Source organism: Scyliorhinus canicula, chromosome 5 (assembly GCF_902713615.1).
Source record: "Scyliorhinus canicula chromosome 5, sScyCan1.1, whole genome shotgun sequence".
NCBI classification, from domain to species: domain Eukaryota; kingdom Metazoa; phylum Chordata; class Chondrichthyes; order Carcharhiniformes; family Scyliorhinidae; genus Scyliorhinus; species Scyliorhinus canicula.
The window spans coordinates 36,233,443-36,253,666 of NC_052150.1; the positions used below are offsets into that span (position 1 = coordinate 36,233,443).

At 49.0% G+C, this 20,224-nt stretch overlaps 1 protein-coding gene across 1 annotated transcript in view; it reads left to right on the plus strand.

The window, feature by feature from the left end:
• tgfbr2b (transforming growth factor beta receptor 2b) overlaps nucleotides 1–20,224 on the plus strand; it is a 93,406-nt gene that overhangs the window by 43,128 nt on the left and 30,054 nt on the right. Inside the window, exon 4 of the mRNA XM_038796903.1 lies at nucleotides 9,482–10,293. Coding sequence (XP_038652831.1) covers nucleotides 9,482–10,293 — 812 coding nt within the window. The remainder of the gene's footprint in view (nucleotides 1–9,481; nucleotides 10,294–20,224) is intronic.

Below are 20,224 nucleotides of genomic sequence, written 5' to 3' on the forward strand. Positions count from 1 at the left end.
GGCTCACATGAAGGCCCTTAGATGTATGAAATTCCCTGTGGATCTTGTGTTCAATGTGAACGTGGAAGGAGCCTGCCTCGTGTAAACTTTAAAACATCAAAGGTGGGATTATTTTGTGATGGCTCCGAAAAATAAGATTGAAGTTACTATTTGATCACCATTTGACGACTCCAGCTGCCCCTGCTCCCTGTACATTAACTGAAAGCAGATTGTCTGCTGTTGCGTCAATGCACTGTAGCTGTGGGTTGGAAGTGAATCGTGTGTCTGATCTCAGACATGCGGTTTCCTGTCTGTGTTTAAATTTATGAGCACATCAAAGCCTGCTTCTCCCCGAGCCATGTTTACAAGCAGATACCACTTACACTCATTTATTGCAATCTGACTTGTGTCCAAGTTCAATGTCTGAAAAATTGGTTCTTCCTTGAGATCCTTTTACATAAACATCGATGGATGATCCTGACTCGCCAGCCACGGTTGTCACGTCTGAGCACCACAATTTGTTCCCAGTCCAAATCTTCTTTCCTTCACAGCAGCCCAGTAATTCCTGCTTTCTGCTCACTGCCCATTGCTCAGATATTTTAAACGATTGGAAAGAAAGAATTGCACCCCACCTCAAAAAAGATGTTTTTTAAGAATATTGTTGCAGGCCGCTAGGTCTTAATGAAGTGCAAAATTCTCCTTTTGGGAGACTTGAGGCACGATTTAACTACTGTGGATCTGCGCACGCCGGCTGAATGGCGTGAAAAGCCAAAATTGAGATTTGCGCCGGTCACAAATTGTTTGTTATCTAATCAGCCCAGTACCAATGGCAAGTTCCGGATCTCGCCCACATATGGTGAGCATATCATTAACCCTCACCTTCCATCTCATTAGCGAGATTGAAATTCTCCCCTGAATTAACCGGATCCCCAGCGAGGAATCACGTGGTTGTCATTTAGCACTCTGTTTTAAAAATGTGAAGCTGCCACAATGGCTGCTGCGGGTAACTAAGATGAGTAGCCATTTCCATTTTCCGGCATGCAGCTCAAGGGCACTGGAGCCACTGCCCCAGTGCTCTGGGGGGAGGGCATTCCTCAGGGGCCTTGGTCAGGGAGCTGAAGCATTTTGGGTCTGGAATCACCCCTAGGCCATTGGGCAGGGGAGGGGGTGAGGTGCATTTTGGCCATGAGGCCTTCAAGCCATCTTTAAATATTGTGGATACCCATAACGGGCAACCACAGTTTCTGCCTGTCTGGCTTACGAAACACTTCCAGGGCAAAACCCTGTTCTTGGTTACATGCTGAAGGTCACTTTAACTCCCTTTGACTGTGAGCAGCCTCTAGCTTCACAGCTGAAGGCCATTGCTAATAAAGAATTGGCCTTGTTAGTTGTAAGAGCACTTAGCTGCAGGTTGTGTTTGCTGCTGGTAGCTGCAGATGCCTGGAGGCTGCTGTTGCTGTTTCCTTCCTTTTCTGTAGCTGGAAAGAAGGACAATTTTTTCTAACCTGGGTCCTGGAACACTGGACTGAGGGGGACGTACGGGTCCAGAAGGCTATCCGGTTTGAAACAAGAAGACGCTGCGGGATCTGGTGTGTGACATTGTCATCCACCTGATGACTCTGTTGAAGAGATGCTTTTTCAGATTGCTGCTGCTTTTATTGCTGGTCTGGTGAGTGCTGCATGTAACTGGCATGTCACACCGGGTTAAACACGCCGGAAGTCACGGATGTTCAACTGCACCTTGAGTACCGGTGGAATATGTGGATGCCAGGATTTGGTTCCAGTGAGATTGAGCCGTATGGGAGGGGCCTGCACAGCTATGGCTCCTGGATGGAGAATGGCACTGATTTGTGGAACAAGTCACAAATTGATGGACAGATCATTTCTACGACAAGGTTTTGGACATGATGACACGTTCTCAGGCTTATCCTCCGTTTCTGTTGAGGAACCTGTGAAGGGTGATACCGTGTATTTGGGACTTTTTTGTGAAGTTGAGCTGATATAGCTTTGTATTGGTACCAATATGGAACGGTGATGTTTCTTGGTGTTCAATGGTTAGTGTGATATGTGGAATATTCCATAGTTGATTTTAAAATCTTTGTTACTGTTGACCGTTTCATAAACAATATATTCTCAGGTGGCTTCTCAAAGGTTTATGTGCCATGTCTCAGACGATGATTATTGCATTGCGTTTCAATCAATCTTTGAGCCTGATCAATGTGCCTGACCTCTAGAAGTGTCAGCACCATTAGAGACAGCAGGCAACAATCAAACACTCTGGGCTTCAGCAATGGGGATATCCTCGCGACCAAAGGGTGAGTGTGTGTATCAGGAGAGGGCGCCTGAGCACCGTCTCCCTAATGTTCCCAGCAGGGATCTCGGGTCTGGGTTCTAGGGGCTCCTGCTGTGGCTTTGGGTGTGTGCAGAGCGAGGTTTTCCAGCTCAACTGGCTGTGTGGATGGCACTCTGAGAGAAGGCAGGACACGCAAGGGTGGAGGTGGCTTCAGCAATTTGAGTGTCCTGGGGTGGAAGCCCTAACTGATTGCCAGTTTCGCTCATTCTCCAATTCCTTACAGATACAAAAATGGATGGTGGTCCTGCAAAGGATGCCCTTGTGCTGCTGGTGGCAGCCCAGGCGGCCAGACACCGGAGAAGGCGGCAGCATCGATGCAGTCTGGCCCCATGTGCAGGGGGCCGCCGCACACCCTGAAGACCTGGCTGCCCATCAGGCCGAGGAGGAACACAGTGTGGTGCTTGTGCCACGTTCCCGCAGACTTGGTATTCCATGGAGGAGTCAGACACCCGCTCCCAATGGCCATGTAGGTCACTGCAGCCCTGAACCTCTGTGCAACTGGCTCATTCCAGGGCTTGAGCGGAGACTCAGGTCCAGGGGGTAATTGGTGGCACGCAAGTCACCTTGCGTGTACCGGGCCATCAAGGAGTGCCCTTCATTGACACTGGAGAGGGAGAAAGGGGATCCATCAGCGGGGCTGGGGTGCATCCATCACCCCTGAGAATTACATTTTAATTTAACTAGTTAAGCTTCTTCTTTGACGTTTTATTTTCGTTACAGTGCCCCTCCAGGGGCTGTCACCCTTGTCATTTTTGTTTAATTTATTGATTATTGTTTTATTCAAAGGAATATACAGTAAAAGGTTCAAGTTAGGGGCTGTCCCCATGCTTGCTTGTACACACAGCTCTGTCCAATATAAGACTGACCCCTATACATGGGTCATGCATTCTCTTGCATTGCTGTGTGTGGGCATTACTGTACTCTGTCCATATTATCCCGATATATGACAGACCCTTTACTACAACTTTGACTTTTGTTTTAATTCAGAAATCCCTCTCTCCTGTTCTTTCTGCCTGTCTCTCTCAATAAGTCTTTTTATTTTTTGTCTTTCTTTCTCATTTCTCTATCATCCTCTACGTTAAACATACTGAGGCTGGATTCTTCATCGGTGGGATCCTCCCCTTTGCCAGCAGCTCACTCACGCCCGACGGCTTGGGATGCCCACAATGGGAAACCCCATTGGCCGGCTGCCGGGACGGAGGATCACGTTGCCAGAAAATGGGTGTGGCGGGATGGCGAATCTCACCCATTTACTTTCTCTCAGCTCACCTCCTTTTCCCCAACTCATTGTCCTCCTACAAACGCGCCTTTCCTTCTCTCTCCGCCACCCCTCTCTTTCTCCGCCACCCCTCTCTTTCTCTGCCACCCCTCTCTTTCTCAGCCACCCCTCTCTTTCTCCGCCACCCCTCTCTTTCTCCGCCACCCCTCTCTTTCTCCGCCACCCCTTTCCCTCTCTCTTCGCCATCACCCTCTCTCTTCGCCATCACCCTCTCTCTTCGCCATCACCCTCTCTCTTCGCCATCACCCTCTTTCTCTCCACCACCCCTCTCTCTCTCCGCCACAAATCTCCGCCACCCCTCTCTCTCTCCGCCACCCCTCTCTTTCTCCGCCACCCCTCTCTTTCTCCACCACCTTCTCCGTCTCCACCACCATCTCTCACTTTTCTCCCATTACCTCTTCTCCACCCTTCTCCTCAACCTTCTTTTTCTGTCTGACTCACTCACTCACTCACTTCTAGGTCTGATCTAGTTGATATCTTTTAGGCTCTCTTACTGTCTCACAGAAACAATCGATGACATGTTGGAAAGTCCGCACTGCTCTGTATGAATTTCTCAGCTCTCTGTGCTGGAATGTATTTACAAGGCACATTCCTCTGGAGTGAATGATAAACAGTCAAGTACTGCCTAAAAAGCTTGCTGTCAACAACAGCTTGCTGTGGGAGACAGTGATTGGACAGAGAGCCCATTAAACCACTGATTGACGGTAGAATAAGCTGTCTGAAACAAAGAGCAAGATTTTTCTTAAACCCCCCCCCCCCCCCCCCCCCCCCCACCGTGGCATGTTTTCTGGTGGCGGAAATGGGCCGCCAATGTCTACGCCATTTTGCAAGACTTGCCCGTCCCACCATCAGTGGAACCTGCTGTGGTGGGGTGGGTGGGGGGGGGGGGGGGGGGGGGGGGGTGGGGGGGGGGGGGCGGGTGGGGTGGGGGGGGTGGGGGGGGGTGGGGGGGGGTGGTTGGGTGGGGGGGGGTGGGGGGGGGGTTGGGTGGGGGGGGTGGGGGGGGTTGGGGGGTGGTTGGGTGGGGGGGGTGGGGGGGGGGGGGTTGGGTGGGGGGGGTGGGGGGGGTTGGGGGGTGGTTGGGTGGGGGGGGTGGGGGGGGGGGTTGGGCGGGGGGGGTGGGGGGGGTTGGGGGGGGGTTGGGGGGGGTTGGGGGGGGGGTTGGGGGGGGTGGGGGGGGGGGGGTTGGGGGGGGGGGGGACCAGAAGACCCCACCGAAAGTCTTTTTGTGTGCATTCTTGAATAATGCGCAGCTTCAAACACAATTCCATATTCTATAACTTGTGTCCAAAAGTATCATTGGAAGGACTCGGGTTGAGTTCCAAGGTTATTTCCCACTAGTTCTCAGACAGATTTTTTCATTGCCTTCCCGCGGCTCAGGTGATGTCAATCTCGCCTTTAGTCAGAGGGTTTTAACAAAAAATTTTTTACACGATGCAAAAGGAGGTCTTCAGCCCATCGAGTCTGCATCGACCCTCTGAAAGAGCCCCCTCCACTGCCCTATCCCCGTAAACCCACCGAAACCTGGTGGACACTAAGGGGCAATTTAGCATGGCCAATCCACCTAACATGCACATCTGTGGACTGTGGGAGGAAACCGGAGCAGCCGGAGGAAACCTACACAGACACAGGGAGAACGTGTAAACTCCACACAGTCAACCAAAGTTGGAATCGAACCCCAGGTCCCTGGCGCCGTGAGGAACCAGTGCTAACCACTGTACCACCATGCTGCCCCTACCCCTCTCTGTGGGTTGTAGGTTCAAACCCCTTCCTGGAGACATGCGCATATATTCTAGACTGGGTTCCCAGTACAATAGTGAGGGAGTATTAAAAGGTGTCATTTTTCAAATGCAAAGTTAAACCAAGGCTCTACCTGTCACCTCTAGTGCACTATTTTTAAAAGAACAGAAGAATTTCCCCTGATTTCCTGGATAATATTTATCCACCTACCAACATCATGAAAAAGCAGATGATCTCGCCATTGTCGCGATGTTTGTTGTAAATTGCTGTGCATAAATTGGCGGCCACGTTTCTTACATTACAGCAGTGACTGCACTTCAAAACGTACTTTCTTGATGGTGCTGTGCTTTGGGACATCCTGAGGTCATGAAAGGTGCTATATTAATGCAAGCCTGTCTATCTTTTCACCCTTTGCGAGGGAGAGCTAGCCAGCATGAGCTTTTCGACTTCAAATAGCATCGCACTTATTGAATCTCTCTTTAAGAGGCAAACCTCTTGATTTGGTTCAAGGTGAAGGAAGTGTGGCGATGGCTCTCCACTCAGTTTAGTGTCACCGCCTCGCACATTCCTCATGGGCAGAATATAAAGTTTCAAGAAGCATCTTTAAAGTTGTGGCAGCGTGCTGTGCCGTCGTGTCGAATTCGAAGCAGCTCAAGTGGTTTGACTAGTTCAGATAGGAATTCCATGAGTAGATCATTGCTTCAATGGAACTTTGCTACTGAACCAAGGTTCATTTCTTCTGCTCATCTTAAACTTTCCTGTCCAGCAGCTCTCCAAACATTTGCTTTAGCAACCTAGTGTGCAATAGGATATCTTTATCAAAGCTCAGCTCTCTGAATCCTAACTCAGACCATTTCTCATTCACCTGACGCACATCTGCTGGCTGGGCTGCACCTATATATTGATTCCTGCTCCCCCAGCACCTTGATTATAAAATTCCTGGTCTTGTGTTCAAGTTCTCCTAGCTGCCGATCCCTGCAAACATCCTCTGGCCCCACAACTCTCTGAGAACTCTGCACTCCTCTAGTTCTGGCCTATTGAATATTGCCTGTTCCCCTCTCCCAAATGGCTATGAGTACAGTTGTCTTGACCTGAAGTTCTGGAATTCCCTGCTTGAACCTCTCCAAATCTTCACATTGCACTCCTCCCTTGCACTCCTCCCTAAGATACTCTTCAAAACCTCTCTCCTTGACCACGTTTTGAGTCATGGTCCTAACATGGCCTCCTTTGACTCAATGGCACATTTTGTCTGATTGTGCTTTTGTGGAGTGTCTTTCGAGGTTTTACCCCATTTAAAGGCGTGAGATAACAGAAAGTTGTTGATTTATTTTGTTCCTTTTCAAGCCACGGGCTTAGGGTGTGAGATAGGCCTGAAGGAATTGCCACTCCTGGCTCTCATATTGACGGTTAGTTGCAGTGGATGTGCGGGGTAAACTTCATTCTTCAAGAAATAATTTCCCTGGTCAAGGTTTCAAAACTCCTAAGATTGCCCTGACGTTGCTAGGAATGAACAATTAACCTCTTGGCCACTGTTGTAAATAACCCAGGAAAAATTGTGCTTCCAATTTTCATTGAACAGGTTTGACTATTAGTTATAAATATGTGGGAGGTGGGAAGGAAATGGTTGTTTGACTGGGTGGGAAATTGGAAATGGAAGGTCGTATAATGAAAGCTCAGGGAATATGTAGAGTTGACAACCTTACCTCTCACCTTAGCCAATTGTCTCATTTTTTTTGTTCTTCGTATTTTTGAAGTAGTAGAGTAATTTTTTCTGGACGGCGGGGGGGGGGGGGGGGTTTATGAGATATCTGGTTCACAGCAGGTGAGTTCAGCATCTCCCACTCCCAAAGACGTAATAAATTAGGTCTGGGCCTGGTTCATGTTAGCAGCCAGTGTGGGATGCCTGCCAGCAGTTAGTAAATCGCAGCAGGCAACGGTTAATTCCATTGCCCTGGTAAACGTGCTGCCGGTATTCATCCAAGTTAATCCTTAAAAGTTTGAAAACTGAATAATTTTAACATCAAAAACTGTAATGGCTCAGCAGCAAATGGTGAACGTAGCGGAATGCGGGAACGGCTTCAGCCGCCGGGAAAAGTGGGAGTTCCGTTCCACTAAGGACGTGACAACGAGATGGGCCCAGTGACTGCCGCTTCCTACACAAATAATATCGTAAGGTAGCTGCATCGGAGCATTAGCTCCCTTAAGTTACCCCAGCTTTTACTAGTCTGGGGAGGCGATTCCCACTGCCCTGGAGCAGAACCTAGGACTTGTGACAAGTAAACTCCCATGTGGTCCAGATCACATCTCCATCTTTTATGCTGGTACTTTCCTTTTAACTCCTCTGAAGACACAGGGAGAATGTGCAGAGTTAACGCAAGCTTACTTGTGACAATAAAGATTATTATTATTATGAAGTGACCCCACTTCGTATTGGATGAGGTGAGCTTTAGTTACGCAGCTGTGCTTTGTCGTGCAGTCGGGGGGGAAAGGTTTGCTTGGAACAGTGAGGACGATGAGAGTTTCTTGGTACAATTGCTCATTCTTCTGTTTGTATAATGTTAAAGAAAGTGCCTTTCACGCCCTCCAGACGTCCGAATGCTCGGTGCAGTGAACGGTGCATTTATGAAGTGTAATCAATGCTGAAATGTAGGGAAAAGTAGAATTTGGATACGGAAAGGTCTTATGTGATTTTGATTGAGGACACATGTTGACCAGGACACTGGGGAGAACTCCCAACGTCTTCAAACTAGTGCCATGGAATCTTTTAGGTTCACTTGTGAGGGTTGACAGGGCCTCAGTTCAACATTGTATCCAAAATACAACCCTCCTGGCAGCTCAGCCCTCCCTGCACCGGATGTCTCAGCTTAGATTGCGTGCTCAAGTCTCGTAGGTGGGATTAGAACCCACGACGTTTCTGACTCAGCTGACAAGACTGTGAGCCAAGAAGTAGCTGTAAATGAGGATTCCATCAGAACTAAAGACTTCAGACACCCGCTGAAAACTGTGAGCTGAGTTGACAATTCTTTCCAAGTGTTTAAATCATTTAAAAAATAAAAGAGCATGCAAGCACCTGTCCACCCCACGGATCATCAGACTCGCCTGAAAGTGCAGTCTATTTGTTTTGACCATTCCTACAAGTCCAGGGAGTATTCAGTATGTAGCACATGGGCGGCACGGTGGCACAGTGGTTCGCACTGTTGCTTCGCAGCGGCAGGGACCCCGGTTCGATTCCTGGCTTGGGTCACTGTCTGTGCGGAGTCTGTACGTTCTCCCCGTGTCTGTGTGGGTTTCCTCCGGATGCTCCGGTTTCCTCCCACAAGTCCTGAAAGACGTGCTTGTTAGATGAATTGGACTCTCTGAATTCTCCTTCAGTGTACCCGAACAGGTGCCATAGTGTGGCGACTAGGGAATTTTCACAGTAACTTCATTGCAGTGTTAATGTAAGCCTACTTGTGACAATATTAAAGATTATTATTATTATTATGTCTACAACTGGGCCAGAAATCACCATTACTCATAGGGATGTGCAAAGCCCCAAACATGCTGAGCTTTTCTACTAAAGCAGCAATGGTGCTCTTCAGATTTGGTTACCCCTACGTGCCACATAATTTCATGGAGCCATAGATTTTTACAGCACAGAAAGAGGCCCTTCAGCCCATTGCGTCTGCGCTGGCTGTCACGCTAATCCCATTTTCCAGCATTTGGGCTGTAGCATTGCTAATAGATTAATAAAAGGTGGGATAAGTCACTGAATAATTGCTGAACATAGACAAGTGAATCATTTTCAGTTGTGTTCTTGCTTGTTAATGATAATAATAATAATCACTTATTGTCACAAGTTGGCTTCAATGAAGTTACTGTGAAAAGCCCCTAGTCGCCACATGCCAGCGCCTGTTCGGGGGAAGCGGTATGGGAATTGCACCCACCCTGATGGCATTGTTCAGCATTACAAGCCAGCTGTTTAGCCCACTGTGCTAAATCAGCCCCTTGTTTTTATGGCCTTGTTTTTATAGTCTTGTTCTTATAGTCTTGTTCTTATAGCCAAGAGATTTACCTTGCTTGCTTTATCTGACATACTTTGTTGTATTGGCATACTTTGTTATAGCTCTGATGTTCCCTCTCTCCTTTAGGTCCTGAATGGGACAGGCAAGTGATATTGGAGGTTGTCCTTGTCACTCTCGTCCCACTCCTTATCGTTGCTACCGTGGTAATCCTTGCCTTTTATTGGTACCGGGTCCAGAGACGGAGGAAGCTGAACAAGGAGTGGACAAAGGATCAGAAGGGCAGGAAGCCAGGCCGTCGACGCCGGCCTCCAAATGAGCGCAGCGAGGGCAGTGCCATGCACCTTGACGATGACCAGTCTGACATCAGCTCCACCTGCGCCAACAACATCAACCACAACACTGAACTGCTGCCCTTGGAGCTCGACACAGTGGTGGGTAAGGGCCGCTTCGCCGAGGTGTACAAGGCCAAACTGAGGCAGAGCACCTCGGAGCAGTTCGAGACGGTGGCGGCAAAGATCTTCCACTTTGACGAGTACATATCGTGGAAGAACGAGAAAGAAATCTTCTCCGACGTCAATCTCAAGCACGAAAACGTGCTGCAGTTCCTGACGGCGGAGGAACGCGAGACGGAAATGGGAAAGCAGTACTGGCTGATCACGGCCTATCACCCCCAAGGCAACCTGCAAGACTACCTCACAGGTCATGTGGTGAACTGGGAGGACCTGTGCCTGCTGGGAGGATCACTGGCCAGAGGGATTGCACACTTACACAGTGAATACACGCCATGTGGCAGACCAAAGATTCCCATTGCGCACAGGGACCTGAAAAGCTCCAACATTCTGGTGAAAAATGACCTGACATGTTGTCTGTGTGACTTTGGATTATCCTTACGGTTGGAATCTTCTCTCTCTGTGGATGATTTAGCGAACAGTGGGCAGGTAAGTGTCAAGTCTTCAAATGTTTGGATTGACAACCAGTGATGGTGGTCACCTCAAGCTCTGGAATTCATTCCCTAAATCTCCCTCCCTCTCTATCTCTTCCTTTTTAAATGCTGAGTATTTGGTCGCGTTTCTGTTCACCTATCCTAACAGCACCTTGCATGGCTCAGTGACACACAGTGTTTGATAATATTCCAATCACTTGTCTTATGTTTTACTATATCGGAATGTAAGGTAGTGTTGACGGCAGTTAATATTGAAGCTTGCAGAGGTTTCCCCACTGTGCTGTACATTAGAGTCTAGCCTATCTGAGAGAGTGATAGACAAGCAGAGGATTGTTATAATCTGGAATGCATGGCATTAACAAAAGGGTGGTAGGATTGGATATATAGTTGGAAAGGAAACTTTGCAGAACTGCAGGGATAGGGCATGAGCGAGGGTTAGTTTGGTAGCTGCCATGGGAGTGGGATAGTTTGGTCGCTGCCATGGGAGTGGGATAGTTTGGTAGCTGCCATGGGAGTGGGATAGTTTGGTAGCTGCCGTGGGAGTGGGATAGTTTGGTAGCTGCCATGGGAGTGGGATAGTTTGGTAGCTGCCATGGGTGTGGGATAGTTTGGTAGCTGCCGTGGGAGTGGGATAGTTTGGTAGCTGCCATGGGAGTGGGATAGTTTGGTAGCTGCCATGGGAGTGGGATAGTTTGGTAGCTGCCATGGGAGTGGGATAGTTTGGTAGCTGCCATGGGAGTGGGATAGTTTGGTAGCTGCCATGGGAGTGGGATAGTTTGGTAGCTGCCATGGGAGTGGGATAGTTTGGTAGCTGCCATGGGAGTGGGATAGTTTGGTAGCTGCCATGGGAGTGGGATAGTTTGGTAGCTGCCATGGGAGTGGGATAGTTTGGTAGCTGCCATGGGAGTGGGATAGTTTGGTAGCTGCCATGGGAGTGGGATAGTTTGGTAGCTGCCATGGGAGTGGGTTAGTTTGGTAGCTGCCATGGGAGTGGGATAGTTTGGTAGCTGCCATGGGAGTGGGATAGTTTGGTAGCTGCCATGGGAGTGGGATAGTTTGGTAGTTGCCATGGGTGTGGGATAGTTTGGTAGCTGCCATGGGAGTGGGATAGTTTGGTAGCTGCCATGGGAGTGGGATAGTTTGGTAGCTGCCATGGGAGTGGGATAGTCTGGTAGCTGCCATGGGAGTGGGATAGTTTGGTAGCTGCCATGGGAGTGGGATAGTTTGGTAGCTGCCATGGGAGTGGGATAGTTTGGCAGCTGCCATGGGAGTGGGATAGTTTGGTAGCTGCCATGGGAGTGGGATAGTTTGGTAGCTACTATGGGAGTGGGATAGTTTGGTAGCTGCCGTGGGAGTGGGATAGTTTGGTAGCTGCCATGATAGTGGGACAGTTTGGTAGCTGCCATGGGAGTGGGATAGTTTGGTAGCTGCCATGGGAGTGGGATAGTTTGGTAGTTGCCATGGGAGTGGGACAGTTTGGTAGCTGCCATGGGAGTGGGATAGTTTGGTAGTTGCCATGGGTGTGGGATAGTTTGGTAGCTGCTATGGGAGTGGGATAGTTTGGTAGCTGCCATGGGAGTGGGATAGTTTGGTAGCTGCCATGGGAGTGGGATAGTTTGGTAGCTGCCATGGGAGTGGGATAGTTTGGTAGCTGCCATGGGAGTGGGATAGTTTGGTAGCTGCCATGGGAGTGGGATAGTTTGGTAGCTGCCATGGGAGTGGGATAGTTTGGTAGCTGCCGTGGGAGTGGGATAGTTTGGTAGCTGCCATGGGAGTGGGATAGTTTGGTAGCTGCCAAGGGAGTGGGATAGTCTGGTAGCTGCCATGGGAGTGGGATAGTTTGGTAGTTCCCATGGGAGTGGGATAGTTTGGTAGCTGCCACGGGAGTGGGATAGTTTGGTAGCTGCCAAGGGAGTGGGATAGTCTGGTAGCTGCCATTGGAGTGGGATAGTTTGGTAGTTCCCATGGGAGTGGGATAGTTTGGTAGCTGCCATGGGTGTGGGATAGTTTGGTAGCTGCCATGGGAGTGGGATAGTGTGGTAGCTGCCATGGGAGTGGGATAGTTTGGCAGCTGCCATGGGAGTGGGATAGTTTGGTAGTTCCCATGGGAGTGGGATAGTTTGGGAGCTGCCATGGGAGTGGGATAGTTTGGTAGCTGCCATGGGAGTGGGATAGTTTGGTAGCTGCCATGGGAGTGGGATAGTTTGGTAGTTCCCATGGGAGTGGGATAGTTTGGTAGCTGCCATGGGAGTGGGATAGTTTGGTAGTTCCCATGGGAGTGGGATAGTTTGGGAGCTGCCATGGGAGTGGGATAGTTTGGTAGCTGCCATGGGAGTGGGATAGTTTGGTAGCTGCCATGGGAGTGGGATAGTTTGGTCGCTGCCATGGGAGTGGGATAGTTTGGTAGTTCTCAATGGAGTGGGATAGTTTGGTAGCTGCCATGGGAGTGGGATAGTTTGGTAGCTGCCATGGGAGTGGGATAGTTTGGTAGCTGCCATGGGAGTGGGATAGTTTGGTAGCTGCCATGGGAGTGGGATAGTTTGGTAGCTGCCATGGGAGTGGGATAGTTTGGTAGCTGCCATGGGAGTGGGATAGTTTGGTAGCTGCCATGGGAGTGGGATAGTTTGGTAGCTGCCATGGGAGTGGGATAGTTTGGTAGCTGCCATGGGAGTGGGATAGTTTGGTAGCTGCCATGGGAGAGGGATAGTTTGGTAGCTGCCATGGGAGTGGGATAGTTTGGTAGCTGCCATGGGAGTGGGATAGTCTGGTAGCTGCCATGGGAGTGGGATAGTTTGGTAGCTGCCATGGGAGTGGGATAGTTTGGTAGCTGCCATGGGAGTGGGATAGTTTGGTAGCTGCCGTGGGAGTGGGATAGTTTGGTAGCTGCCATGGGAGTGGGATAGTTTGGTAGCTGCCATGGGAGTGGGATAGTTTGGTAGCTGCCATGGGAGTGGGATAGTTTGGTAGCTGCCATAGGAGTGGGATAGTTTGGTAGTTCCCATGGGAGTGGGATAGTTTGGTAGCTGCCATGGGAGTGGGATAGTTTGGTAGCTGCCGTGGGAGTGGGATAGTTTGGTAGCTGCCATGGGAGTGGGATAGTTTGGTAGCTGCCATGGGAGTGGGATAGTTTGGTAGCTGCCATGGGAGTGGGATAGTTTGGTAGCTGCCATGGGAGTGGGATAGTTTGGTAGCTGCCATGGGTGTGGGATAGTTTGGTAGCTGCCATGGGAGTGGGATAGTTTGGTAGCTGCCATGGGAGTGGGATAGTTTGGTAGTTCCCATGGGTGTGGGATAGTTTGGTAGCTGCCATGGGAGTGGGATAGTTTGGTAGCTGCCATGGGAGTGGGATAGTTTGGTAGCTGCCATGGGAGTGGGATAGTTTGGAAGCTGCCATGGGAGTGGGATAGTTTGGTAGTTCCCATGGGAGTGGGATAGTTTGGTAGCTGCCATGGGAGTGGGATAGTCTGGTAGCTGCCATGGGAGTGGGATAGTTTGGTATCTGCCATGGGAGTGGGATAGTTTGGTAGTTCCCATGGGAGTGGGATAGTTTGGTAGCTGCCATGGGAGTGGGATAGTTTGGTAGCTGCCATGGGAGTGGGATAGTTTGGTAGCTGCCATGGGAGTGGGATAGTTTGGTATCTGCCATGGGAGTGGGACAGTTTGGTAGCTGCCATGGGAGTGGGATAGTTTGGTAGCTGCCATTGGAGTGGGATAGTTTGGTAGCTGCCATGGGAGTGGGATAGTTTGGTAGCTGCCATGGGAGTGGGATAGTTTGGTAGTTCCCATGGGAGTGGGATAGTTTGGTAGCTGCCATGGGAGTGGGATAGTTTGGTAGTTCCCATGGGAGTGGGATAGTTTGGTAGTTGCCGTGGGAGTGGTATAGTTTGGTAGCTGCCGTGGGAGTGGGATAGTTTGGTAGCTGCCATGGGAGTGGGATAGTTTGGTAGCTGCCATGGGAGTGGGATAGTTTGGTATCTGCCATGGGTGTGGGATAGTTTGGTCGCTCTCCGTAGTGTGCAATTTCAAAGTGCCAGTTGCTTCAACATACAGATGATTTGCAAACTTTATATTGCACAGAAAGATCCAAGCACATAATCTACCATTTTAACGTCTGCTGCGCTACCTTGAGGATAAGACGATGAGGAGTGGTTAACCAGTCTGTACTCCAAACAGGGGCAGCAGGGTAGCATGGTGGTTAGCATAAATGCTTCACAGCTCCAGGGTCCCAGGTTCGATTCCCGGCTGGGTCACTGTCTGTGTGGAGTCTGCACGTCCTCCCCCTGTGTGCGTGGGTTTCCTCCGGGTGCTCCGGTTTCCTCCCACAGTCCAAAGATGTGCGGGTTAGGTGGATTGGCCATGCTAAATTGCCCGTAGTGTCCTAATAAAAGTAAGGTTAAGGGGGGGGTTGTTGGGTTACGGGTATAGGGTGGATATGTGAGTTTGAGTATGGTGATCATGGCTCGGCACAACATTGAGGGCCGAAGGGCCTGTTCTGTGCTGTACTGTTCTATGTGCTATGTTCTATATGAACAAAGCCTATGAGGTAGCACTGTTTTTGTTCTGGCGAGCACTCTCAGCGTGTGAGTCATTGCTCTTCCTGCACAGATCCTACAACAAGCAGATTGGAAGATAATTTTTGTCACCTAGGCTGTGCTAATGGCATATCTTAATTCTCCCATCAGTTCGGTATAGAAATTGGTTTGCATTGCGCCTGATTACGGATGTAAAATGGGAGCTAAGTGACCAATTTGGCAGCAGGACCACCTACACTCAACATGTGCAATTGTAGTGTTCTTCAGGCTTGTCTTTTTTGGCATTTCTGGTAGCCTCCTAAAACAGACATGAAGACCTTTGCTTACATTAATTAGGGATAAGGAGCGGGATTCTCCAACCCCCCGCCGGGTAGGAGAATCGCCGGGGGCCGGCGTCAATCGGCATGTCCCGAAGTCTCCGGTACCGGAGATTCGGCGGAGGCGGGAATCGCGCCGCGCTGGTCACCCCCCCGGCGATTCTCCGGCCCGCGATGGGCCGCAGTCCTGCCGCTGTCATGCTGGTCCCGCCGGCGTGGATCAAACCACCTACCTTACCGGCGGGACCAGGTGGCGCGGGCAGGCTCTGGAGTCCTGGGGTGGGCGCGGGATGATCTGGCCCCAGGGGGTGCCCCCACAGTGGCCTGGCCCACGATCGGGGCCCACTGATCGCAGGCGGGCCTGTGCTGTGGGGGCACTCTTTTCCTTCCGCCTTCGCCATGGTCTTCACGATGGCGGAGGAGGAAGTGACCCCCTCCCCTGCGCATGCGTGGGGATGACGTCGGCAGCCGCTGACGCTCCGCCGCATGCGCGGACATCCGCCGGCTGGCGAAGTCCCTTCGGCCCCGGCTGGCGTGGCGCCAAAGGCCGTTCCCGCCAGCTGGCGGAGCGCCAACCACTCCGGCACGGGCCTAGCTCTTCGATGTTAGGGCTTGGCCCCTAAAGGTGTGGAGACTTCGGCACCTTTGGGGCGGCCCGACGCCGGAGTGGTTCACGCCACTCCATCACGCCGGGACCCCCAGCCCCACCGGATAGCGGAGAATCCTGGTCCTGATACCTGTTGAAGGTTTCCTTTGGAAAATCAGCTTCTGTGCAAAGCTGCTGTCAGGCCTGCCTGCGTAGGATTCTTTAATAGCCCCGGCAGGTACCAACAAATGATCAGTTTTAACATTATTGAAAAATTACATTGAAATCCTGACTAAGACTAGGCCCATCCCTATCCCTATTCCACAGTGATCACGATTGACCCGCTACTACTCGTTCCCAGAACATTTCTTCAGGTTGCTGCTGGTGGGGGAAATGGCCTGCCATTTGCATATAAAAGGTTTATGAAGCCTGAGGTCTAATTTTGGGCCTCTCTCAGGCATGTTAGTTAGAATGCCTGATCGTCGCTGAGTCTGCATCCGGAAACAGTCCAAGGCAAATTTCAAACCCCTAGTCAGTGCATTACTCAACTGGTAACATTTTAAAGAAATACCCAGAGAGAATTTTAGAATGCAATCAAAGTAAACAAAAGTAACAACTTTTCTCAAACATGAAACAGCATCTTACTGAATAGCATTTTTATTGTTAACTTATCAGTGAGAATTGGCAGAATCTTGGAATGATACAGAACAGAAGGAGGCCATTAAAACCATCATACCTGTGCTGGCTGGCCCTTTGGTACAGTTGGTTCCATTCTCCAGATTTTCCTCCACAGCCCTGTAAATGTTTTCCCTTCAAGTATTTATCCAACTCCCTTTCAGAAAGTAATCTCCTTCAACCAGCCTTTCATGGGAGTACGTTCCAGTTCACAACAACTTGCTGTGTAAAAATGAAAAATTCCTCGCGTCGCCTCTATGTCTGTTTTTGCCAATCATCTTACGTTGGTATCCTCTGGTTACCAACCTTCTGCCAGTGGAAACAGTTTCTCCTATTTACTCAATCAAAGCCTTTTGTAATTTTGAATGCCGCTTTCTACTTTTGTCTCAACTTGCTGCGCTGTAAGCAGCACAACCCCCAACCTCTCCAGCCTCTCTGCAAAACTGATGTCCTTCTTCTCTGCTACCGATAACTCTTAAGGCCATCACATCAGTCCTAAAGTGTGATGCCCAGAGTTAAACACAATACTCCAGCTGAGGCCGACATGTGTTTTTAAAGATTTAGCTCAACTTCTTTGCTTTTATACTCGTTTCCTCTATCAATAAAGCTAAGCATCCCATATGTGAATATACACACCAGGGGCTGGATTGTCCGCCCCGCCACATTTCTGTCCCGACCCGCCGGCGTGATTCTTCGTTATGCCAACCGGTCAATTGGGTTTCCCATTGTTGGGCAGCCCCACACTGTCGGGAAACCCCTGGGCGCCGGCAAAACGGAGATTCCCGCCGGCGGAGAATCCCGCCCCAGGTCTCTCTGTTCCTGCATCTCCCCCTTAAAATTGTACCATTTAAAAATATTTTCTCTCCCCATTCTGTTACTAACATGTTTCACTTCACATTCCTCTGCATTAACTTCAGTCTACCACATGTCTATGCATTTCACCGGTCAGCCAGAGCCCTCCTGAAGTCTCTTACTATTCTCCTCACTCGACTACATTTCTGAGTCATGTGTCATCTGCAAACCCTTTGAAGTTATAAAAGCGAATCACTGCGGATGCTGGAATCTGAAACGAAAGCAGAAATTACCGGACAGTTTCAGCCGGTCTGACAACGCCTGTGCAGAGAGAACGGAGCGAATGTTTAGAGTCTGGGCGACTCTTTGACAAAGCTTTGACTCCAGCTTGAAACATTATCTCCGTTCTCTCTCCACAGGTGCTGAGATGTCCAGCATTTTCTGCTTCTGAAATTATACACTGTGTACCCCAAGGCAAGGTCATAAAATAGATCAAATAGAGCCATCCCAATCACTGGGGGATACACATAATATACACTTACCTCCAATCTGAATAACAGTCAGTCAGTACTCCTCGTTGTTCTCTGGCCTTAACCAATTTCGTATCCACAGTGCCACAGTCCCTTTAATTGCATGGGTTCTAGTTTTAACAAGTATATCCTTTGACACTTTGTCAAATGCCTCAAAGTCCATAGATACAAACTGTTAGATTGGCATTCCTAATAAACTGACAGTCATTCAGGAAATGTTATTTGAGACCTAATTGATGGCGCTGGATCGTGTGATTAAATGAGACTAAAGGGGCATTCAGCCAGGAAGACAATTCCATTTAATAGGCTTGTCATTAGCACAATGAATCACTGATGTTATTCTTATGGAGGCTCACCATGAGCTCAAAATTAAACCATCCGCCGAAAATAAATAAGCAGAAGATCACCAAGTAGCTTGTTAGCAGTGTTTTGACAGTTGGAGCAGGCTAATTATATTTGGGAAAGCACACATTTTAGTCCTACTGCGTATTTTGTTTTAAATTTAAACAACAGTGTCATGTTGAGTAGTTTATAGCATCATAGAGGACAGCCCAATGTACCTGTGCCAGATTGGGCCAGCGATACAATTATTCCACTGTTCTTATTTCGCATGTGGGTAGGGCCTAGGGATCACGGGTTGACTTTCTAGGTTAGGGATCACGGGTTAACTTTCTGGGTTAGGGATCACGGGTTAACTTTCTGGGTTAATAATCATGGTTTGACTTTCTGGGTTAATGATCACGGGTTGACTTTCTGGGTTAGGGATCACGGGTTAACTTTCTGGGTTAATAATCATGGGTTGACTTTCTGGGTTAATGATCACGGGTTGACTTTCTGGGTTAGGGATCACGGGTTGACTTTCTGGGTTAGGAATTACGGGTTGACTTTCTGGGTTAATGATCACGGGTTGACTTTCTGGGTTAATAATTATGGGATGACTTACTTGGCTAGGGATCTGGGGTTGACTTTCTGGGTTAATGATCACGGGTTGACTTTCTGAGTTAATGATCACGGGTTGACTTTCAGGGTTAATGATCACGGGTTGACTTTCTGGGTTAATGATCACGGGTTGACTTTCTGGGTTAATGATCATGGGTTGATATTCTGATTTAATGATCACGGGTTTACTTTCTGGGTTATGATCACGGGTTGATATTCTGGGTTAATGATCACGGGTTTACTTTCTGGGTTAATGATCACGGGTTGATATTCTGATTTAATGATCACGGGTTTACTTTCTGGGTTATGATCACGGGTTGATATTCTGGGTTAATGATCACGGGTTGACTTTCTGGGTTAATGATCACGGGTTGACTTTCAGGGTTAATGATCACGGGTTGACTTTCTGGGTTAATGATCACGGGTTGACTTTCTGGGTTAATGATCACGGGTTGACTTTCTGGGTTAGGGATCACTGGTTGACTTTCTGGGTTAATGATCACGGGTTGACTTTCTGGGTTAATGATCACGGGTTGACTTTCTGGGTTAGGGATCAATGGTTGGCTTTCTGGGTTAATGATCACGGGTTGACTTTCTGGGTTAGGGATCACGGGTTAACTTTCTGGGTTAATAATCATGGGTTGACTTTCTGGGTTAATGATCACTGGTTGGCTTTCTGGGTTAATGATCACGGGTTGACTTTCTGGGTTAATGATCACGGGTTGACTTTCTGGGTTAATGATCACGGGTTGACTTTCTGGGTTAATGATCACGGGTTGACTTTCTGGGTTAGGAATTACGGGTTGACTTTCTGGGTTAATAATCATGGGTTGACTTTCTGGGTTAATGATCACGGGTTGACTTTCTGGGTTAATGATCACGGGTTGACTTTCTGGGTTAGGAATTACGGGTTGACTTTCTGGGTTAGGAATTACGGGTTGACTTTCTGGGTTAGGAATTACGGGTTGACTTTCTGGGTTAATGATCACGGGTTGACTTTCTGGGTTAGGAATTACGGGTTGACTTTCTGGGTTAGGAATTACGGGTTGACTTTCTGGGTTAATAATTATGGGATGACTTACTTGGCTAGGGATCTGGGGTTGACTTTCTGGGTTAATGATCACGGGTTAACTTTCTGGGTTAATGATCACGGGTTGACTTTCTGGGTTAATGATCACGGGTTGACTTTCTGGGTTAGGGATCACGGGTTGACTTTCTGGGTTAATGATCACGGGTTGACTTTCTGGGTTAGGGATCACTGGTTGATTTTCTGGGTTAATGATCACGTGTTGATATTCTGATTTAATGATCACGGGTTTACTTTCTGGGTTATGATCACGGGTTGATATTCTGGGTTAATGATCACGGGTTTACTTTCTGGGTTATGATCACGGGTTGATATTCTGATTTAATGATCACGGGTTTACTTTCTGGGTTATGATCACGGGTTGATATTCTGGGTTAATGATCACGGGTTGACTTTCTGGGTTAATGATCATGGGTTGACTTTCAGGGTTAATGATCACGGGTTGACTTTCTGGGTTAATGATCACGG